Source organism: Ornithorhynchus anatinus, unplaced genomic scaffold, assembly GCF_004115215.2.
Source record: "Ornithorhynchus anatinus isolate Pmale09 unplaced genomic scaffold, mOrnAna1.pri.v4 scaffold_80_arrow_ctg1, whole genome shotgun sequence".
Classification (NCBI taxonomy): Eukaryota; Metazoa; Chordata; class Mammalia; order Monotremata; family Ornithorhynchidae; genus Ornithorhynchus; species Ornithorhynchus anatinus.
In genome coordinates, this window is record NW_024396936.1 from 1,201,259 (window position 1) to 1,222,672 (window position 21,414).

General features: G+C 44.2%; 1 protein-coding gene across 1 annotated transcript; it reads left to right on the forward strand.

Moving 5' to 3' along the window:
* The first annotated feature begins 17,882 nt into the window (after positions 1-17,882).
* Positions 17,883-18,651, forward strand: LOC114808971 (vomeronasal type-1 receptor 4-like). The gene is made up of 2 exons (XM_029057289.1): positions 17,883-18,251; positions 18,349-18,651. The coding sequence occupies exons 1-2, from the start codon at positions 17,883-17,885 to the stop codon at positions 18,649-18,651; spliced, it is 672 nt and encodes a 223-aa protein (XP_028913122.1).
* The last annotated feature ends 2,763 nt before the right edge of the window (positions 18,652-21,414 follow it).

Sequence of the window (21,414 nt, forward strand, 5' to 3'; positions counted from 1 at the left end):
TAGACATACCAGGATTCACTTTCCGCTGGTCAATTTTCCCCTTAAGGGGCAGAAGCCTTGCTCTCTGGAGTCCTACTACCTGGACCCCAAACCTTCAGGTTACCTGAATTCCCTTTAGAATTATCTCTGAGCCTTCCCTGTGCCCTGTGCCCTTTCAGTATCACAGATCCAAGCATTCCCTGTGCCCTGTTCGCCCTGGGACACAGATACAACCTCTTGTCTCAGAATGGTTGAGGGTCTTCTTCCCCAGCTAACTGTCCCAGCCTACTTCCTTCCTAATCCCTTCCTCTAACTGGTTTGCTAGTTTTAGCCACACAGAACATTATTTAAACTCCACTCAAGAAGAGCATTTTGGTATTAACACCATCAGGTCTGAGCTCCCCAAAGTCACCCCTCCCCCTTCTCCATCCCCCCGCTCTCAACCCTCTCCTCTACTTTCCCATTCTTCCCAGCAGTATCTTCAGAGGAAATCTCTTCCCTCCTCAGAAGTGCCACCCCCTCCACCTGTGCTTCGGACCCTTCATTCACTCTCACCTTATAAAAACTATCGCCCCTTCCCTCCTCCCCTCCTTAACTTCCATTTTTAACCACTCACTCTCCAACAGCTTCTTCCCCTCTGCCTTCAAACTTGCCCATGTTTCCCCATCCTAAAAATCCCTCTCTTGACCCCACTGCCCCTTCCAGTTATCACCCTATCTCCTTCCTACCTTTCCTTTCCAAACTCCTCGAATGAGTCATCTACACTTGCTGCCTTGAATTCCTCAACTCCAACTCTCTTTTGGATCCCTTCCAATCTGGCTTCCATCCCCTCCACTCCACTGAAAATGCCCTCTCAAAGGTCACCAATGACCTCCTTAACGCCAGATCCAATGGCTTCTACTCTATCCTAATCCCCCTCGACCTCTCACCTGCCTTTGATACTGTCGACCACCCCTTCTCCTCAACACTTTATCCAAACTGGGCTTCATGGACTCCATCCTCTCCTGGTTTTCCTCTTATCTCTCTGGCCTTTCATTTTCAGTCTCCTTCGGGGGCTCCTCCTCCCCCTCCCATCCACTAAGTGTAGAGGTTCCTCAAGGGTCAGTTCTTGGCCTCCTTCTGTTCTCCAGCTATACTCACTCCCTTGGTGAACTCATTTGCTCCCATGGCTTCAAATATCATCTCTATGAAGATGACACCCAAATCTACATCTCCTCCCCTGTTCTCTCCCCCTCCTTCTAGGCTCGTATTTCCTCCTGCCTTCAGGACACCTCCACCTGGATGTCCACCCGCCACCTAAAACTCAACATGTCCAAGACTGAACTCCTTATCTTCCCTCCTAAACCCTGTTCTCTCCCTGACTTTCTCGTCACTGTGGATGGCACTTCCTGTCTCACAGGCCCACAACCTTGGTGTTACCCCTGACTCTGCTATCTCTTTCACCCCACATATCCAATCCATCACCCAAACCTGCCCGTCTCATCTTTACAATATCACCAAGATCCACCCTTTCCTCTCCATCCAAATGGCTATCATGCTGGTACAATCTCTCATACTATCCCGACTGGACTACTGCATCAGCCTCCTTTCTGATCTCCCATCCTCCTGTCTCTCCCTGCTTCAGTCTATATTTCACTCTGCTGCCCAGATTATCTTTCTAAAGAAACGCTCTGGGCATGTCACTCTGCTTGCTCCTCAAAAATCTCCAGTGGTTGCCTATCAACCTTTGCATGAAGCAAAAACTCCTTGCTCTTGGCTTCAGAGCTCTCCATCACCTTGCCCCTTCTTACCTCACCTCTCTTCTCTCCTTCTACAGCCCACCCCATATGCTCCGCTCCCCTGCCACTAACCTCCTCATGGTCCCTCATTCTCACCTGTCCTGCTGTGGAGCCCTGGTCCATCTCCTACCACTAACCTGAAATGCCCTTCCTCCACACATCTGCCAACCTCTCTTCCCTTCTTTACAGTCCTATTGAGAGCTCACCTCCTCCAGGAGGCCTTCCCAGACTGAGCCCCCCTTTCCCTCTGCTCCCCCCTCTTCTCCCCTCCCCCCACCCTCTGCTCTTCCACCTTCCCCTCCCTTCAGCACTGTGCTCATTTGTATATATTAATTACTATATTTATTTTGTTAATGAGGTGTATATCTCCTTGATTCTATTTAGCTTGATGATATCTTGTTTTGTTCTATTTTGCTTTGCTGTCTGTCTCCCCCATTTAGATTGTGAACCTGTCATTGGGCAGGGATCATCTCTACCTATTGCCGAATTGTACATCCCAAGCGCTTAGTGCAGTGCTCTGCACATAGTAATCACTCAATAAATACTATTGAATGAATGAATTTCCAAAGTTAGAGGATGAGAGGCAGAGGAGGAGTCTGAGGAGACTAAGAAGAAACAGCTAAAGAAATAGGAGAACCAGGATAGGACAATGTGAGTGAAACCAGGGTTTGATCAACATAGAAATATACATATATACATATATGGGTTTGGATTATTAATGGTATGAAGGTTTAAGCAGGGAAGACTTGTTGGAGGAGGTCGGATTTTATGTGGGCTTTGAGCATGAGGAGAGTCATGGTCTGATTGAGGTGGGAAAGAAAGGGGTTACAGTCAAAGGGAACAAGGTGAGTGAGGGGTAGGAGATGGATGAGTCAAAGCAAGGCATGGTAAAGAGTGATACTATTAGAGTGAGCAGGGGAGTAGTGGATGAAGAGACTGGATAAATAAGATGGGTATGATAGTGGAGAGCCTTGAAGTGAATTGTGAGGAGTTTTTGCCTGATTCAGAAGTAGATGGGAAGTAAATGTAGGGTTTTGAGGAATGGGGAGATATGTGCCAGTCAGCACTACTTGAAGATGATCAGTGCTGCAGCATGAAGTGTAATTTGTGGAGGGGAGACCCTGGTGGGAGGCTGACAAGCAAGGAGGCTGATATAGCATTCTCTGCTGCCCCCAAAGATATCATCCTGGGGCCTCCTTCCTGACCTGCCTCACTTCATCTCAGCAGGAGGGATGGAAGCAATGAAAGCAGGCTGCCTCCACAGAATGTTGAACACTGGAAAGTCTGCAGCTCTGCAGTCCCTGTAGCTAAGTCTTTTGGACTCTAAGTGCCAAGAGTATAGATGCAAAAGACAAATGGAAAAGAAAACTCATACAATGAAAGGATCTGCCAGTTTATACAGTCTGAGCATCAATGAAAACTATTCATAATATTGTATTACTGCCTCAATCAATTAATAAATCAATCAGTGATATTTACTGAGCCCTTACTGTGTGCAGACCTTTTTTGAAAGGACAAAACAATAGAGCAGGTAGACACATTCTCTGCCTTCAAGTATCTTACAATATAGAAGAGGAAATGGGCATTTAACTAAATTACAGATAGGGGAAATGGCAGAAAATAAGGATAAGTGCTGTGGTGCAGTAAGTACCAAAGTTCTTAGCAGCTACAGACTCAATTGCATAGGCAAGAAAGGTGAAGGGAAAATAGGGTGGAAGATGAGTGATTAGTCAGGGAAAGCTTCCTGGAGGAGTTCTTTTTTTTAGTAGGGCGGAGAAGACTGGGAATTGTCAACAGGCTTGGGAGACAAGGAGAATGATGGGGTTGTCAACCGTGATGGGAAAGTTGTGGGGAAAAGAGGATTTAGGTGAGAAGATGAGGAGTTCAGTTTTGGACACACTGAGATGTGTGTGGTTTACCATTGGAGTCAATTGGGGAGCTTCCAGACCCTCTAGACTCTAGGTCTACTGTTCTTGAATCACAGGATTAGGGATATTCTGCTCAGGGCAGCCCAAATCCCTATACCTTTATTTGCTGCCACCATCCTCTGACTGAATTCCCGGTAACTCCCCCCATAGATGAAGGGGTCAAAAGCGACTAATCTTCCACCATCACCTCTTCGGGGCTGGCTACAGGAAGCTTGAGGAGAAAATACTCCCTCCCACACCTTTGGTCCCTCCAGGTCTCCTGGCTACTTGGATCCTGGAGCTTCTCCTCCAGCCCATCCCATAGGCAGACATGAAGATCTGAGATCTCAGTAATGTTTAACAATTTTTTAATACAATAGCAATAAAAATAATTCCAGTTTAGATCATCTTTTCTTAGGTGTAATACTCCCTTCTTCCCCCCACCCCACCCTCCAGGTCCCTGTAGGCATTGTAGGGCACAGGTTCTTCTGTATCTTTCCCCTCTTCTCTTGGGGCAGCCCAGTTTCCAATCTCACCCTCATTAAATCTTCTGCTATGCTAGCCTCAAGAGCTATCTCCCAATCTCCCAAAGGAATAGCTAGAAATATATATTTATATGTTGTACAGATGAGTACAGCATTTAGTACAGTGCTATGCACACAGTAAGCGCTCTATAAATACGATTGAATGAATGAATAAATTCATTCATTCAATCGTATTTATCGATTCATTCAGTCATATTTATTGAGCGCTTACTGTGTGCAGAGCACTGTACTAAGCGCTTGTAATGTACAATTTGGCAACAGATAGAGACATTCCCTGCCCAATAATGGGCTCACAGTCTAAACAGGGAGACAGACAGCAAAGCAAAGCAAAACAGAACAAAACAAAACAGTCTGGTGTAGATATCACCAAGATAAATCGAATCATAGATGTATACACATCAGTAACGAAGTAAATAGAGTAATAAATAATATATACAAATATACACAGTGCTGAGGGGAGGGGAAGGGGGAAGAGCAAAGTGTGGGATAGGAGGAATGGGGAGGAGAGGAGGAGCAGAAGGAAAGAGAAGGCTCAGTCTGGGAAGGCCTCCTGGAGGAGGTGAGCTCTCAGAATGAGTTAGGGCATTAACATTGTCCATATGAATAATTCTGTAGGTATGTGTGGTGGGGTAATACAGAAGAAGTACTCTAAACTTTCCGTATTAATTGACTACAAACTCCCTGCAGGCAGTCAAATCTGTAGGGGCCAGAAATTCAGAGGGAAATTGTGGCTGAGGTAGCCCTAGCTTGCTGTTGTCTTGTAAGGAGACACGAGTGGTTTCTCTGTAAAGAGGACTCCTAATCTCCTGCTCCTCCTTGACAGTGTCAGGATCTTGCCATTGACAAGAAAACTTGCAGCCCCAGAGGGAGATGAGCTCATGGTGTCCTTCCCTGTAACTGTTGCCCTTATCACATGAACAGACCAGACCTTTCCCAGTCCTAGCAACAAAGAACATACTGGTGAGTTATTCCTTCTAGTTTATACTCTGAGGCCAGATAGCGAGCGATGAGAGACAGATGGAACCCTGGACCAGGGGAAAGCTGGTAAGCAAAAACAGGACGGAACATTACTGGTAGGCATAGTTCCTCTCCCCTGCAACACTGTACCACTGGACCCCCATGCCTATCCCCAGTCAGTTTGGTCACTCTCCATTTCCCAGCAGGTAATTTCCAATCCCTTTCAGGCTCTGGACTCCCCATAGGCGTTGCTGTTCTGGTAGTGGGGAACTGTCAGCAATGGGCCAGCCCTGTTGTTGGACACCTTCAAAATCTTTCAGTGGGTCTCTCCAGTTCTTGGCTTGCCCTTTCTCACACCACCCTGCTCCCCTCCCATTTCTGGGGCAGTGGGCTATTCCCCTTTGACACAGGGAAAGATAGTGCAGAGGGAAAGCGGTAGGGCTGAGAGCCCTCGTCTGGGTCTAGGGGATGAAAGAGGAAATAATTGCTGTCTCTTTCGGCTTCTCTCTCTCTCACATACACTCTTTTCCTTTGACTCTGGAGATGAAAGCAATCTTTCTTCCAAATACATAACAGACACTCCCCCCACCATCCCCCCCCCCCACATCCTTAGGTCTGGAGAGCAAATTTTGGTTGTGCTTTGTCTTCTAGCAGAAGAAAGCAGGTCTTTGAGTGGTTTTCTGGATTATATGATCCTCAAGTATCCTCCATAAGAAATATTTACTTTATATTTTTAAATGAATCTTCATATTAAGGGTTTAAAAGAGATTGAATCAGTCTTTGAGTCTGTCTTTATCTTCTGGGTCATCATCTTAAAGAATCTAGTTCTCCCCATATTCTTCTCACTCAATATCGATAATATTCCTCCTATTCTCCCTGGGCTCCAGCAGTATATGGAGTATCCTCAATTGCATCCTCTTTCATCTTCCTTGAGTCCTGTTTCTTCCAAATCCCTGTTGTCTACCCTTATTCCTCTAAGCTTCTTGTGGGCAGTGAATATGTCTACCAACTCTTTTGTATTGTACTCTCTCAAGCACGTAGTACAGTGCTCTGCACGTGGTAAGTGCTCAATAAATACTATTGATTGATTGATTAGTGCTCTATTCTTCTCAGGCAGTGTAAGTGCTCAATCATTCATTCATTCAATGATATTTATTGAGCACTTACTGTGGGCAGAGCACTGTACTAAGCATTTGGGAGAGTACCGTACAATAATAAACAAACACACTGCCTGCTCACAACAGGCTTAAAGTCTAGAGATGGAGAGACAGACATTAAAATAAATAAATAAATTACAAATACGTACATAAGTGCTGTTGGTCTGGGAGGAGGGAAGAGCAAAGGGAGCGAGTCAGAGCGATGCAGAAGGGAATGGGAGAAGAGAAAAGGGGTCTTAGAGAAGACTTCTAAGGAGTTCTGTTTTTTACATATTAAGCTTGAGGTGACAGGGGAACATTCAAGTAAAGATGTCTTGAACGTAAAAGGAAATGCAAGACTGCAAAGAGGGAGATAGATCAGGGCTGGAGATGCATATTTGGGTATCATCCACACAGAAGTGATAGTTGAAACCCTTGGAGAATGAGAATGAGATGTGCCTTCAATAAGGTTTGAAGGTGGAGAGAGTGATTGAGGAGGGAGCGGGTTCCAGGCCAGAGGCAGGATGTGGGAGAGGAGTCAGCAGTGAGATAGAGGAGATTGAGGCACAGTGAGAAAATTAGCATTAGAAGAGCAAAGTGTGGGGGCTGAGTTGTAGAAGGAGAGTAACGAGTTGAGGTAGGAGAGGGTAAGGTCATTAAGTATTTGTTAAATGCTTACTATGTGCCAGGCACAATATTAAGCACTGGGGTGGATACAAGCAAATTGGGTTGGACACAGGCCTTGTCCCACGTGGGGCTCAAGTCTCGATCCCCATTTTATAGATGGAGTTGCTGAGGCACAGAGAAGTTAAGTGACTTACCCAAGGTCACACAGCAGACAAGTGGCAGAGCCAGAGTTAGAACCCAGGCCACTACTCTATCCATTACACCATACTGCTTGTGAGGAGTTTTTGTTTTATGTGGAGCTGGATGGACAACTGCTAGAATTTTTTGAGGAGTGGGGAGACATGTCCTAAATGTTTTTGAAGAAAAATGATCCAGGCAGCAAAGTGAAGTATGGACCAGAGTGGGGAGAGACAGAAAGCTGGGTGGTCAGCAAGGAGGCTGATGCAGTAAGTTAGGTGGAATAGGATAAGTGATTGTATTAATGCGGTAGGAGTCTGGATAGAGAGGAAAGGGTGATTTTAGCAATGTTTTGAAGGTGGGACCAGCAGGATTTAATGTTGGATTGAATATGTGGCTTGAATGAGAGAGAAGAGTCAAGGATAACGCTAAGGATACGGGCTCGTGAGACAGGAAGGATGTTGCTACTGTCTACATTGATGGGAAAGACAGGGGGAAGAGAGAGTTTGGGGCAAAGATAAAGAGTTCTGTTTTTCCCATATTAAACTTGAGGTGAGAGGAAAACAACCATGTAGAGATGTCTTGAAAGTAAGAGGAAATACAAGACTGCAGATACAGAGAAAGATCAGGGCTGGAGTTGTAGATTTTGGTATCATCGACTCAGAAGTGATAGTTGAAGCCCTTGGAGAATGAGTTGTCCAAGGCTGTGGGATATGGGTGTAGATGGAGAATAGATGAGGACCAAGAATTGAGCCCTGAGAGACCCCCACAGTTATGGGTTGGGAGGCAGAGGAGAAACCCATGAAGGAGACTGAAAATGAACAGCCAGGAGAGGACAGTGTCAGTGAGGCCAAGGTTGGATAATGTTTCCAGGAGAAGGGGGTGGTTGACAGTGCTGAAGGCAGCTGAGAGGTAGAGGAGGATTAGGTTGGAGTAGAGGCCATTGGATTTGGTAAGAAGAGGATCGTTGGTGACCTTTGAGAAGGATAAGCCCTTTGCAGTTTTAACTACATACTGTCAAAATTACATCTCTCAGAAAACGACTTTATCTCCATCCATGAAATCACTCCACTGAATTCAAAGTAGGTTAAACAATTTAGATGAACTACTGGCAGGTCTCTCTTATGTGAGCTATGTCATCTTTTGTCATCCTGCCTTTGTTGCATAACTTCTCTTCAACTGGTTACATTTCTAAGCACTGGAAGTCAAATTTGGACTTTCTTCCCAAACAATAACTCTGCCACCATGACCACCACTGTTATTTCAAATGCCACATTTTCCTGGATATACTGTCTATACTTGGTTTCTCTGTCACAGTCATCTCCTGTTTCTCCTCCTACCTCTCTGGCTGCTCATTTTCAGTGTTATTTGCCAGTGTCATCTGCCTCCAATTTACTAACTGTGGAATCCCTCAAGGTTCAGTTGTGGGTCCCCTTTTATTCTCCATCTATACCCACTTCCTTGGGACAACTCATTCACTCCCACAGCTTCAACTACTATCTCTAAGCAACTGATTTCCAATTCTACCTCTCCGGCCCCGACATCTATTCTTTGCTGAAGTCTCTCATTTCTTCTTGCCTTCAGGATATCTCTACTTGATTATTCCACTGAACCTCAAAATTAATAGGTCCAAAACAGAACTCCTCATCTTTCTAATCAAACTTTGTCTTTACCATATCTTTCCCATCACTGTCGACAATACCACTATCCTCCATGATTCACGACTCTGAAACCTTGGCAATACCCTCGACTCATCTTTCTCATTCAACCTATATATTCACTGTCACCAAATCCTGTCAGCTCTTCCTTCACAAATGCCCTTTCTCTCCATCTAGCATGTTACCATGCTGGTCCAAGCACTTATATTCTGCCTTGACTGCTGCACCAGCCTTCTTGCTGACCTCCCTGTTTCCTGTCTCTCCCCTCTCCAGACCATACTTCACTCCGCTTTCCCAATCATTTTTCTAAAAACAACCTCAGTCCACATCTCTCCTTTCCTCAAAAACCTCCACAGGTTGCTGGTGCATCTCTGTATCAAACAGAAACTCTTTACCATTGGTTTTAAGTACTCAATCAGGCCTCCCCCTCCTATTTTTCCTCACTGATTTCCTACTACAACCTAGGCTTCACACTTTGTTCCTTTAATGCCAACCTACCTCTCATACTTCGATCTCATTTATTCATTCATGCATTCATTCATTCATTCATTCGAATTTATTTAGCGCTTACTATGTGCAGAGCACTGTAGTAAGTGCTTGGGAAGTACAATTCAGCAACAAATAGAAACAATAATAATAATGTTGGTATTTGTTAAGTGCTTACTATGTGCAGAGTACTGTTCTAAGCACTGAGGTAAACACAGGGGAATCAGGTTGTCCCACGTGGGGCTCACAGTCTTAATCCCCATTTTACAGATGAGGAAACTGAGACACAGAGAAGTTAAGTGACTTGCCCACAGTCACACAGCTGACAAGTGGCAGAGCTGGGATTCGAACTCATGAGCCCTGACTCCAAAGCCCGTGCACTTTCCACTGCACCACACTGCAGGACAATCCCTGCCCACAATTGACTCACAATTGACTCACTCAAAGGGGGAGACAGACATCAAAACAAGTGAGCAGACATCAGTAGCATCACTATAAATAAATAGAATTATAGCTATATTCTATTATCAGCTATTATAGCTATAGCTGATAAAAATAAATAGAATTATAATTATAAATATGTACATATATACACAAGTGCTATGGAGTGGGGAGGGGGGTAGAGCAAAGGGATGAGTTGGGGGGATGTGGAGGGGAAGGGGAGCACAGAAAAAGGGGGACCTAGCCTGGGAAGGCCTCCTGGAGGAGGTGAGCTTTCAGTAGGGCTTTGAAGCAAGGAAGTGTGATTGTTTGGCAGATTTGAGGAGGGCGGGCATTCCAGGCCAGAGGTAGAATGTAGGCTTGGGGTCAACGGCGGGACAGGTGAGAATGAGGCACAGTGAGAAGGTTAGTACCAGAGGACTAGAGTGTGCGGGCTGGGATGTAGAAGGAAAGAAGGTGTAAGAAGGAGGCAAGGAAAGAAGGGGAAAGGTGATGGAAAGCTTTGAAGCCAATAGTGAGGAGTTTTTGCTTGATAGGAAAGTTGATAGGCAACCACTAGAGATTTTTCTATTTGGCCACCGACTCCTTGCCCTCCTTCTGGCCTGAAACTCCCTCTTCCTTCATGTATAATGAACTGCCACTCTCCCAATATTCAAAGCCCTTCTAAAATCATAACTCCTTCCAGACATCTTCCCTGCCTAAGCCCTCACTTTCCCTATTTGCCATCCCTTCTTTGCCACTTACGTAGTTTTGTCTGTTCCCTTAAGCACTTGGTTATAGACAGCTTGGCTCAGTGGAAAGAGCCCGGGCTTGGGAGTCAGAGGTCATGGGTTTGAATCCTGACTCTGCCACTTGTCAGCTATGTGACTGTGGGCAAGTCACTTCACTTCTCAGTGCCTCAGTTACCTCATCTGTAAAATGGGGATTAACTGTGAGGCTCACGTGGGACATCCTGATTACCCTGTATCTACCCCAGCACTTAGAACGGTGCTCAGCACATAGTAAGGGCCTAACAAATACCAACATTATTATTATTATTATTCACCCCACCCTCAGGTTTAATGTATTCATTTTCACATCAATCTGTAACTTGTTTTAAGGTCTGTTCCAGACCTTGAGCTCCTTAAGAACAGTGATTTTGTCTACCTATTCTGTTGCATTTTATTCTCCTAAATGTTTAGTACAGTGGTCTGCACATAGTGCAACGGATATCATTGATTGATTGACCCTATAAATGCCCATACTTTTTCTGTCCATGCACTGATGTCTCTAGAATGTGGGAATTGTCTCTCTTCACCAAGTATTCCCACCTTTGACGCTTTATCCATTGCCAAATTTATCTGAATTTTATTTTTGACTCTCCTGCTTCCAACTACTAGCTCAAGCTTCAGCCAGAAACTTCACTGTCCCCTAATCCACTATACTGGGGTTCTCCCCATTTTTAAAGCCTTACTAAAATCCCACATCCTTCAGGAGGCCTTCCCCAACTAATTTCTCACAACTCTGTCATGTTAGTTCACCATCCATCCTAGTAAGTTTGTTTTTTAGTCCTATTCTCAGCACTCATATATATATATATATATGTCAAAATTATTTATATGCACATTCAGTTATTTCATCCTGTTAATAACTGTGGTATTTGGAATCTCTGTCCTACCTGGGCTCACAGCCTAAGAGGAAGAGATAACAGGTATCTTGTATGCATTTAACAGAGGAGGAAACTGAGGGTGAGAGAATCAATCACCCGTTGTGGGCAGTGATTGTCTCTATTTGTTGCTGAACTGTACTTCCCAAATGCTTAGTACAGGGCTCTGCACACAGTAAGTGCTCAAAGTACATTTGAATGAATGAATAATTCAATCATTTCTATGTGCAGAACACTGTACTAAGTACTTGAAGAGTACAATATAACAGAGTTGGTGGACATGTTCCCTACCCACAGTGAACTTACAGTCCAGGGTGGGAGACAGATATTAATATTAATCGATTAATTGCAGGGATTCTTCTTCTTATTATTATTATTACCTCTGTTAAGCACTTACTATGTGTCAAGCACTCTTGTAAGCCCTGGGGTAGTTATCAGTTAATTAGGTTGGACACAGTCCTTTACCACATGGGATTCATAGGAGTGAAAATAGGTATGGACTTAAGTGTGGAACTGAAGAGGGGGTGAATAAAGGGTGCAAATCCAAGCACAAGGGTGATTCAGAAGGAAATGGGAGAAAAGCAAATGAGCATTTAGTCAGGGAAGGTCTCTTAGAGGAGATGTGCTTATAATAAGGCTTTGAAGGTGGGGAGAATGATTGTCAGATATAAAGGGGAGGGAGTTCCAGGTAAAAGGCAGGACACTTGCAGGAATTGTTGGCTATAGAGGTAAGACTGAGGTACCATAGGTAAGTTTCCATTAGAAGAGCAAAATGCGTGGGCTGGGTTGTAATAGGAAATAAGAAGTGAGGTAAGAGGGGGCAAGGTGATTGAGTACTTTAAAGCCATTTGAAAGGAGATTCTGTTCGATGCAGAAATGGATCAATCAGTCAATCAATGGCATTTTTTGAATGCTTACTGTATGCAAAACACTGGAACTAAGCACTTGAAAGAGTACAATCTAAGAGAGTTGGTAGACACGGTTCCTTGCCCACACCAAGCTTTCAGTTTAGAGGAGGAGACAGACATAATATAAATAATTTATAGTTTATAATTTATAGATATATACATTAGTGCCATAAGGCTGAGGATGGGGTGAATGCCCAAAGATCACAGATCCATGCATAGATGGCACAGAAAGGAGAGAGATCCATACAAAAGAAGGCTTAATGAGGGAAGGCCTCATGGAGGAAACATGACCTTAATAAGAGTCTGAAGGTGGGAAGAGTGGTGGTCTGGTATACCTGGAGTGGGAGGGAATTCCGGGTCAGAAGGAGAACCAGGGAAAGGGGTCAGCAGTGACATAGACGTGATCAGGGCACAGTGAGCTCGAACCAGAGGAGTGAAATGTGCGGGCTGGGCCCTACTAGAAGATAGCTCAGGTAATTAGGTCAGGGCAAGCTTATTGAGTGCTTTAGAGCCAATGGTAAGGAGTTTCTGTTCAATGCAGATGTAGATCAGCAACCACTGGAGGTTCTTGAGGAGTGGGGAGTTGTAGACTAATTTTTTTTTTGGAAAAATGATCTGAACACCTGAGTGAAAAATAGACTAGACTGGGGAGAGACAGGAGGCAAATGCAGTAAAAAGAATTATTATTATTAGTAGTAATAATAATGATAATAACTATGGTATTTTATGGCATTTGTTAAATGCTTTCTATGTGTCAAACACTATTCTAAAGCACTGGGCTGGGTACAGGTTAATTAATAATAATAATAATAATGGCATTTCTTAAGCAGTTACTATATGCCAAGCACTGTTCTAAGCACTGGGGGAATACAAGGTAATCAGATTGTCCAACGTGGGGCTCACAGTTCATTCATTCATTCAATAGTATTTATTGAGTGCTTACTATGTGCAGAGCATTTTACTAAGCGATTGGAATGTACAAATAAATAACAGATAGAGGCAGTCCCTGCCCTTTGACAGGCTAATCGGGGGAGACAGACAGACAAGAACAATGGCAATAAATAGAATCGAGGGGAAGAACATCTCATTAAAACAATAGCAAATAAATAGAATCAAGGTGATGTACATCTCATTAACAAAATAAATAGGGTAATGAAGATAAATACAGTTGAGCGGATGAGTACATTGCTTAGGGGATGGGATGGGAGACGGGAAGGAGCAGAGGAAAAGGGGGGAGAAGAGGGTTTAGCTGCGGAGAGGTGAAGGTGGGGGTAGAGGAAGCATATGGAAAAGGGGACCTCAGTATGGGAAGGCCTCTTGGAGGAGGTGAGCTTTAAGTAGGGTTTTGAAGAGGGGAAGAGAATTAGTTTGGAGGAGGTGAGGAGGGAGGGCGTTCCAGGACCGCGGGAGGATGTGGCCCAGGGGTCGATGGCAGGATAGGCGAGAATGGGGGACGGTGAGGAGGTGAGCGGCAGAGGAGTGGAGCGTGCAGGGTGGACAGTAGAAAGAGAGAAGGGAGGAGAGGTAGGAAGGGGCAAGGTGATGGAGAACCTTGAAGCTTAGAGTGGCTATGTCCAAACCATAATGAGCGTCGGGAAGAGATGGGAGGACCTCCGCTGAGTTGGAAGGGCTGAGAATCAAAATCTTTGGTACCTGTTCCTTCCAGATGCTTCCCCTGGCCTGGACCAGTGTCCCAAAGTCCTCCCCTTACTTCCTCAGTATTATCATGAGCAACTCAAGGGTTGGTGAGGGAAAGAGGATGAATGTGATACGAACTGTGTGGGGAGCTCATCTTACAACATTTGGAAGGAGTTGCATCCAGCAAAGCAACAAACATAGAGAGAAAAGGTAAGGTTCCCAGCTAGTGGGAAAGGAGGAAGAAATGAATGAGGAAAGGGAGGAAAGTGATTATCTAAGGAACAGTACAGGAACAACAGTGTATTCATAAGATCAGAATTGATTTATTTATTGTTTTTATGATATTTAAGTGCTTACTATGTGCCAGACACTCAGCCAAGCACTGGGGTAGAAACAAGCCAAACAGGATGGACATAGTCACCAAGCCTGTTGGTGCCCTGTCCCATGTGGGTCTCACCGTCTTAATCCCCATCTCATAGATGAAGCAACTGAGGTGGTGAGCACTAAAGGGACATGTCCAAGGTCACACAGTAGACAAGTGGCAGAGCCAGGACTCAACCTGGTTCTTCTGACTCCCAGGTTCATGCTCTATCCACTCTGCTGTATTTATTATTATTTAGGAAGCAGAGTGACATAGTGGAAAGAGAGCAGGCCTGGTGGTCGGAGGATCTGGATTCCGATCCTCCCTCTGCTACCTGTCTGCTGTGTGATCTGGGGCAAGTCATTTAACTTCTCTGTGCCTCAATTCTCTCATCTGCAAAATGGGGATTAAGATGGTGAGCCCCACATGGGACAGGGCACCAACATGTGCATACATGCCTGCTGAGCCCTTCTAGACTGTAAGCTCACTGTGGGCAGGGAATGTGCCCGTTTACTGTTATATTGTACTCACTCAAGCACTTAGTACAGTGCTCTGCACACAGTAAGCACTCAGTATATACGATTTAATGAATGAATGAATGAATGAACATGGACTGCATTCAACCTCATTAGCTTGAATCTACCCCAGCACTTAGTACAGTGACTGGTACACAATAGGAGCCTAACAAATACCAAGAAAAAAAAGCCGATCCCATTCAAGCATAAACACTCGTAGCTCATCTAATATAATAATAATAATAATGTTGGTATTTGTTAAGTGCTTACTATGTGCCGAACACTGTTTTAAGCGCTGGGGTAGATACTGGATATTAACGTTGTCCCACGTGAGGCTCACAGTCTTAATCCCCATTTTACAGATGAGGTAACTGAGGCACCAAGGAGTAAAGTGACTTGCCCAAAGTCACACCGCTGACAGGTGGCAGAGCTGGGATTAGAACCCGTGACCTTTGACTTCTAAGCCTGGGCTCTTTCTACTGAGCCACACTGCTTCTCTATCAACTGTGTCACTGTCCCTCATTCTTGTATCTTTCACCCTCTATTCTTTGCTCATGTCCTCCCTCCTACCCCTTCATATCTGACAGACCACAACCTTCCTCATCTTCAAAACCCTAATCGTATTGGCTCCAGAGAATCTTCCCTGAATAATCTCTCCTCCCTCCACCCTATCCACCCTCCTAACTGCGTCACCTATGTGCTTATGTCCATACCCCCAAAAAAATCACTCAATGGTATTTATTGAGCACCCACTGTGTGCAGAGCACTGTACTAATTGGTTGGGAAATCGTAGACACTGTTCCCTGCTCACAAAGAGCTTACAGTCGAGAGGTAGCCTCCTTGGAACAGTGCTTGGCACATAGTAATCGCTTAACAAATACCATCATTCCTACTGTCTACAGTACTCAGCCCAACCCCATCCCCACCCCCACAGCAGTAATGTACATCGCCTTACACTTAGTTGCTTCCCTTGCCTTCAATTTATTTTATTGTCTCCTCCACTGGATTGTAAAATCCTCAAGGACAGGGCTCGCATCTACCTACACTGTTGTACTCTCCTAAGTGCTTTTCACAGTGCTCTCCACACAGCAAGAGCTCAATAGATACCACTGAAGATGAAGACGATCAGAATCATTGTGGTCTAGTGGACAGAGCACAGGCCTGGGAGTCAGAAGGACCTGGGCTCTAATACCGGCTCTGCCACCCGTCCGCTGTGTGACCCTGGGCAAGTCACTTCATCTCTCTGGGCCATTCTCACCCTTCAGTACCCCTCATCCACTCTCTCATCTTACCCAACCATCTCTCTGAAGATCTCCAACCTCTTTTCAAAATCTATTCCCTTAGACTGCATCCATCTCTTCACTCTTTTTTAAAACACTTGCGCCCCTACTTCCTTCCCTAACCTCCATCTTCAGCAGCTCATTCTCCAGGGGTTCCTGCCCATCTGCTTGAAAAAAATCCTCCCTCAATCCTCTGCTGCTTCCAAATGATCACATCTCCCTCCTACCATTCTTGTCCAAACTCCTTGAACAAGGTTTTTACAACTACAGAATCCACTTATCTTCATCTCCCACCTCAACACCTTAAATTTTGTTTTATTTAGCTTTTGCTCTATCTATTCTATTCTAACCCCCTAACAAACGACACCAACACAGTCTGCCCCTTTTCTCTCCACTGAGAATGCTATCGTACTGGTCAAAACAATTGTCATATCCCATCGAGATTATTGCATCAGCCTCCTTGCTGACCTCCCCGCTTCAATCTCTCTCCTCTACAGTTCATACTTTGTCTCCTGGATTATTTTTCTAACAGATTTACTCTCTGCACACTTCTCAGAACCCTTCAGTAGTTGTCCATCCATTTCTACATCAGGCAGAAACCCCTCACCTTCAGTTTTAAAGCCCTCAATCAACTTTCCACACCTAATCTTCATTTCTCTCCCTCTACCGATTAACTCACACAAGCCACTTCTGTAACACCAAGCTACTTACTGTGTCTCAATTTCATCCCAGGCACCATCAGCCCCTTGCTAATGCCCTCACTCCTGCCTGGAACTCCTTCCTGCTTAATGTCCTACACACCATCACTTCCCCATTTTCGAAGCCCCACTAAAATCATATGTCTTCCAGGAAACCTTGTCTGACTAGTGTCTCATCTCTCTAGTCCATTTTCTTTCTATTCTGTACCTAGTGGGAAGAGAAAGGCCAAGGAGTCAGAGGACCTGGGTTCTAATGCTAGCTCCAAAATTTGCTTTCTGTGTCACAACCTTGGGCAAATTATGTAACTTCTCTGTACCTCAGTTTATTCATCAGTATAATGAAATTCCTTTTCTCTCTCCCCTCTAAATTATGAGCTACACGTAGGACAAGGACTATGTCTGACCTGATGCTTTTGTATAAACCCTAGTGCTTAATACAGTGCTTGGCACATAACATAAATGTTTAGCAAATACCATTATTCTTCCCCTCCTCATCCTCCTCTCCTTCCTCCTTTTTCATTCTGTCTTCTTCATCTTCATTCTGTCTTCTCCTCTTCATTCTGTCTTTTCCTCCTTCATCCTGTCTTCTTCATTCTGTCCTCCTATGCACTTGGGTACTCACTTTAATTCCACAGCACTCAGGTAAACCTCTTTCTACTCTGTTACTTACCTTACCTGTAATGTATTTTAACATTTGTCTCCCTTAATAGACTGTAAGCTTCTTGAGGGCAGGGATCCTGTCTACCTACTCTATTGTACTCCCACAAGCACTTAATATAATACTGCGCATATAGTAAGCATCCAACAAATCCCATTAATTTATTTACCACTGATTGACTGACAAATACGTTCTGCCCTTAATCACTCCCATCAACCCCTGAAGGCTCAGCACATAGAAACTTGAATACCATCTTGACTGAATGATCTCTTAATTTATTTTAGATCCTTTGCCTTTTTTTCCAGGATCCAGATGCTTGACAACCAATTGTTTTCATAGTGTCTGTGCCATCCACTTTCCTCCAGCATCATTACAGAAATTTGTTCCTGGAAATGATGAGCACTGATGTAATCAAAAGCATCTGTTTTCTCTCCCAGAGTGGATTGGGCATTGTGGCCAACTCCCTCCTCTTCGGACTATATTTTTCCATGTTCCTCCTGGGTCTCAAAGCAAAGTCCACAGATCTTATCATCATTCACCTGGCCCTGGTCCATATCTTGACGTTACTCCCCGGGGGAATCATCACAGCAGCTGAGATGTTCGGGCTGCAGCTCATCCACAGCGATTTTGGGTGTGTGATTCTCTCCTACCTGAGCTACGTGAGCAGTGGCCTCTCCATCTACACCACCTGCTTGCTGAGCGTCCTTCAGGCTATCACCATCAGTCCCAGCAACTCCCACCTATTCCAGCTCAAAGTTAGCATCCCAAAACTCATCTTCCCCGGGTCAGTCAGCTTGTGGATCCTCAACCTGCTGATAAGCATCAACCTTCTCTTCCAATTAATCATTTCCTACAATGTCACCACATTCATGCCAATTGTTTGATTGTGCCCATCAACACTTTCCTCAGAGCCTGATTCTCATCCTCATGACTCTCCGTGATGTCCTTTCTAAGGGGCTTATAAGCTGCTTCAGCGGTCACATGGTCCTTCTTCTCCAACATCACCACCAAGTCCAACATCTCCACAGCTTCCACCTCTCCTCCGAGAACTCCCCAGAGAGACAAGCCACCCAAACTATCACACTGCTGGTTACCTGCTTTGTGTCCTTTTACTTTGGAGATTTCATCCTCTCCATGTTTCTAGGGACAACCATGAAGAATGATGCCTCCCTTTCTAATGCTAACACATCTGTGTTCAATGGCTATACCACTCTCAGCCCTTTTGTGCTGCTCACCTGTGACACAAGAATCATCTAGTTCCTAAGGTAAATTTTTCAGGTAAAGGTCTACAGACTCTGATGCTCTCTGCAAACCCTCTTCACACCAGGAACATTTGTTATGCTCCTGCCTGAATGTGGAAGACTCTGAAAGACACAGGTATCCCTTGAAGATGACCTGGATGTCCATCCACCTCTGCATCAAACAAAAAACTCCTCACCATTGGCTTTAAAGCATTCAATCTCCTTGCCCCCTCCTACTTCACTTCACTATACTATTCAACCCAGTGCACACATTCTGCTCCGCTAATGTTAACCTTCTCACTGTACCTCAATCTCGTCTATCTCACTCTCGACCTCTCACCCGTGTCCTGCCTCTGGCCTGGAATGCTCTCCCTCCTCATATCCAACAGGCACTTACTCTCCCCACCTTCAAAGCCTTATTAAAGGCACATCTCTTCCAAGAGGCCTTCCCTTACTAAGCCCTCCCTTCCTCTTCTCCCACTCCCTCCGTGACATCCTGACTTCCTTCCTTTATTCATCCCCCTTTCCATTCCCACAGTACTTTTGTACATATCTGTAATTTATTTATTTATATTAATGTTTTTCTCTTCCTCGGGACTGTAAACTCACTGTGGGCAGGGAATGTGTTTATTGTTATATTGTACTCTCCATAGTGTTTAGTACAGTGTTCTGCACACTATAAACATTCAATAAATACTATTGCCTGCCTGACTGATCTGGATTTCACCGAGGGAGACAGATTGAAGTACTGAGAAACTGACTCTCCTGAATTCAATCCTTCCATTCACTCTAGCATCTCCCAGAACACTACTAAATCTCTCCTGTCGCCACTGTTGTTTGGCCCTGTATACATTTATCTCTGTCTACACAGTTCTACACAGTTCAGTATCAACTAAATTCAGGTGGGACCTATGAAAGTCATCAGATTTTCACCTTCTCCTCGGTCTCCCATTTCCCCAGCTCACCTTTCTGTGAAAGACTCCCAAATCTACTTCTCCAACCCTGACCTCTCACAGAATCTCCAAACCTGTTTTTCCTCCTTCCTGTGACATAAGTACAGGGCTGTTCCACCAACCACACAAACTCAAATGGGAACTTCTCAGCTTCTTACCTAAAATCCTTATTTCTCTTGATAACACCCACACCATTCCTGTCCCAGGAAGTCACAATTCTGGTATCATCTTAGATGATTCCCTGTCTTTCAGCCTTCATATTCAGTCTTCAGCTAAAGCTTGTTGATTCTCCGTAACATTTCCCAAATCTATCTACTGCTTTCGACCTAAACACTATCACCCTGGTCTAACTCCTATCATATCATGATTAGAGTACTGTGCCAGTTTACTCGTCAATATCACTGGCTACAGCCTCTTACCCCTTCAGTTCTGACATAGATAATCTTCCTACAGTAAAGCTTAGCACATGCTGCACTCCTATAAACTTGTAATGACTGCCTTCTCCCTCCTTATGTAGCAAAAACTCTTTATCACTAGCTTCAAAACTCTCCACCAGCTTTCTCCAGTTAACATATCTGCTCTCTTCACCTGCTACTTCCTCAACCCACAACCCTCACTCTTTTATCAAGCAATCTACAGATTCATATAGTCATATAAGACTCAGATGCACATACACGCAGGTACGTAGAAAAGCAGGGTTGCCTAGTGGAAAGAATATAAATGTTAGGAGGTCCTGGGTTGTAATTCCAGCTCCTCCACTTACCTACTCTGTTACATTGGGCAAATAATTTAACTGCTCTGCCTCAGTTCCCTCATTTGTTAAACTGGAAATCAATATCTGTTTTTCCTTCCCCCTTAAACTATGAGCCTTTTAGGTATATATCCCAGGGCTTAGTAAAGGGTTTGGTTCATATTAACTGCTTAATGATTATTATTATTATCATCACCATCATCATTATTACTGTTACCATTGTGATTGTAAAGGTTTTACATATAAAAGGGAAAGTCCTATACATTTGGGACAAAATAAATGGGGCCTCTTGAAATAGAGGGTTTTTAGAAGCTATGCTCAATATCATTCCTACCTCATCATCTTGACCTCTGATATTCATTCACAGTGATTTTCAGCAAGGTAACATGTACAACACAGTGGCACAGGTTGGACTGTATAAAATATCACTGATCTTTTCTGATTCATCTTCTCAGCTGATTAACTGCAGAACAAAGAAGCGAAAACATTAGCCTCTGTTTAGGGCTTACATAGGGTGTGAATTGTAAAAAGAGTCCTTTTCCTTTTTATTCTCATTCACTCCAGTTTTTAATATTCACCTGAGACTTTTCGGGGTTTGGGAAGGAAAAATAATCCCATTGGAACCTTGCTTGAAATAGGTAGATGACTGATAAATCAATCAATCAGTCAAGCATAAATACTAAGAGCTTACCTTGTGCAGAGCACTGAAATAAGCACTCCGGAATGTGCGTTAAAACAGAGTTGGTACACACATTCCCTGCCAACAATGATCTTATATTCTCAAGGAGATTGATATTAATATAAATAAATAAATTACAGATATGTACAAAAGTGCTGTGAGGGCGATGGAGGAGTGAATAAAGGATGAAAGTGCAAGAGCATCGCAGAAGGAAGTGGGAGAAGAAGAAATGAAAGCTTAGTTCGGGAAGTCTTTTTTTCAGTGGTATTTATAGAGAGCTTACTATGTGCCAGGAACAGTAAGAAGCACTGAGGTAGATACAAGTTAATCAGGTTGGATATTGTATTATTGAATTCCCCCAAGTACTTAGTACTGTGTTCTGCTCACAATAACTGC

What these genes read in the sequence shown, in the direction of transcription:
- LOC114808971 (XM_029057289.1), top strand. Translation starts at nt 17,883, where the DNA reads ATGTTCCTCCTGGGTCTCAAAGCAAAGTCCACAGATCTTATCATCATT. An exon ending in AATTAATCATTTCCTACAAT is followed by an intron (nt 18,252 to 18,348) that starts GTCACCACATTC and finishes GTCCTTTCTAAG; the next exon opens with GGGCTTATAAGCTGCTTCAG.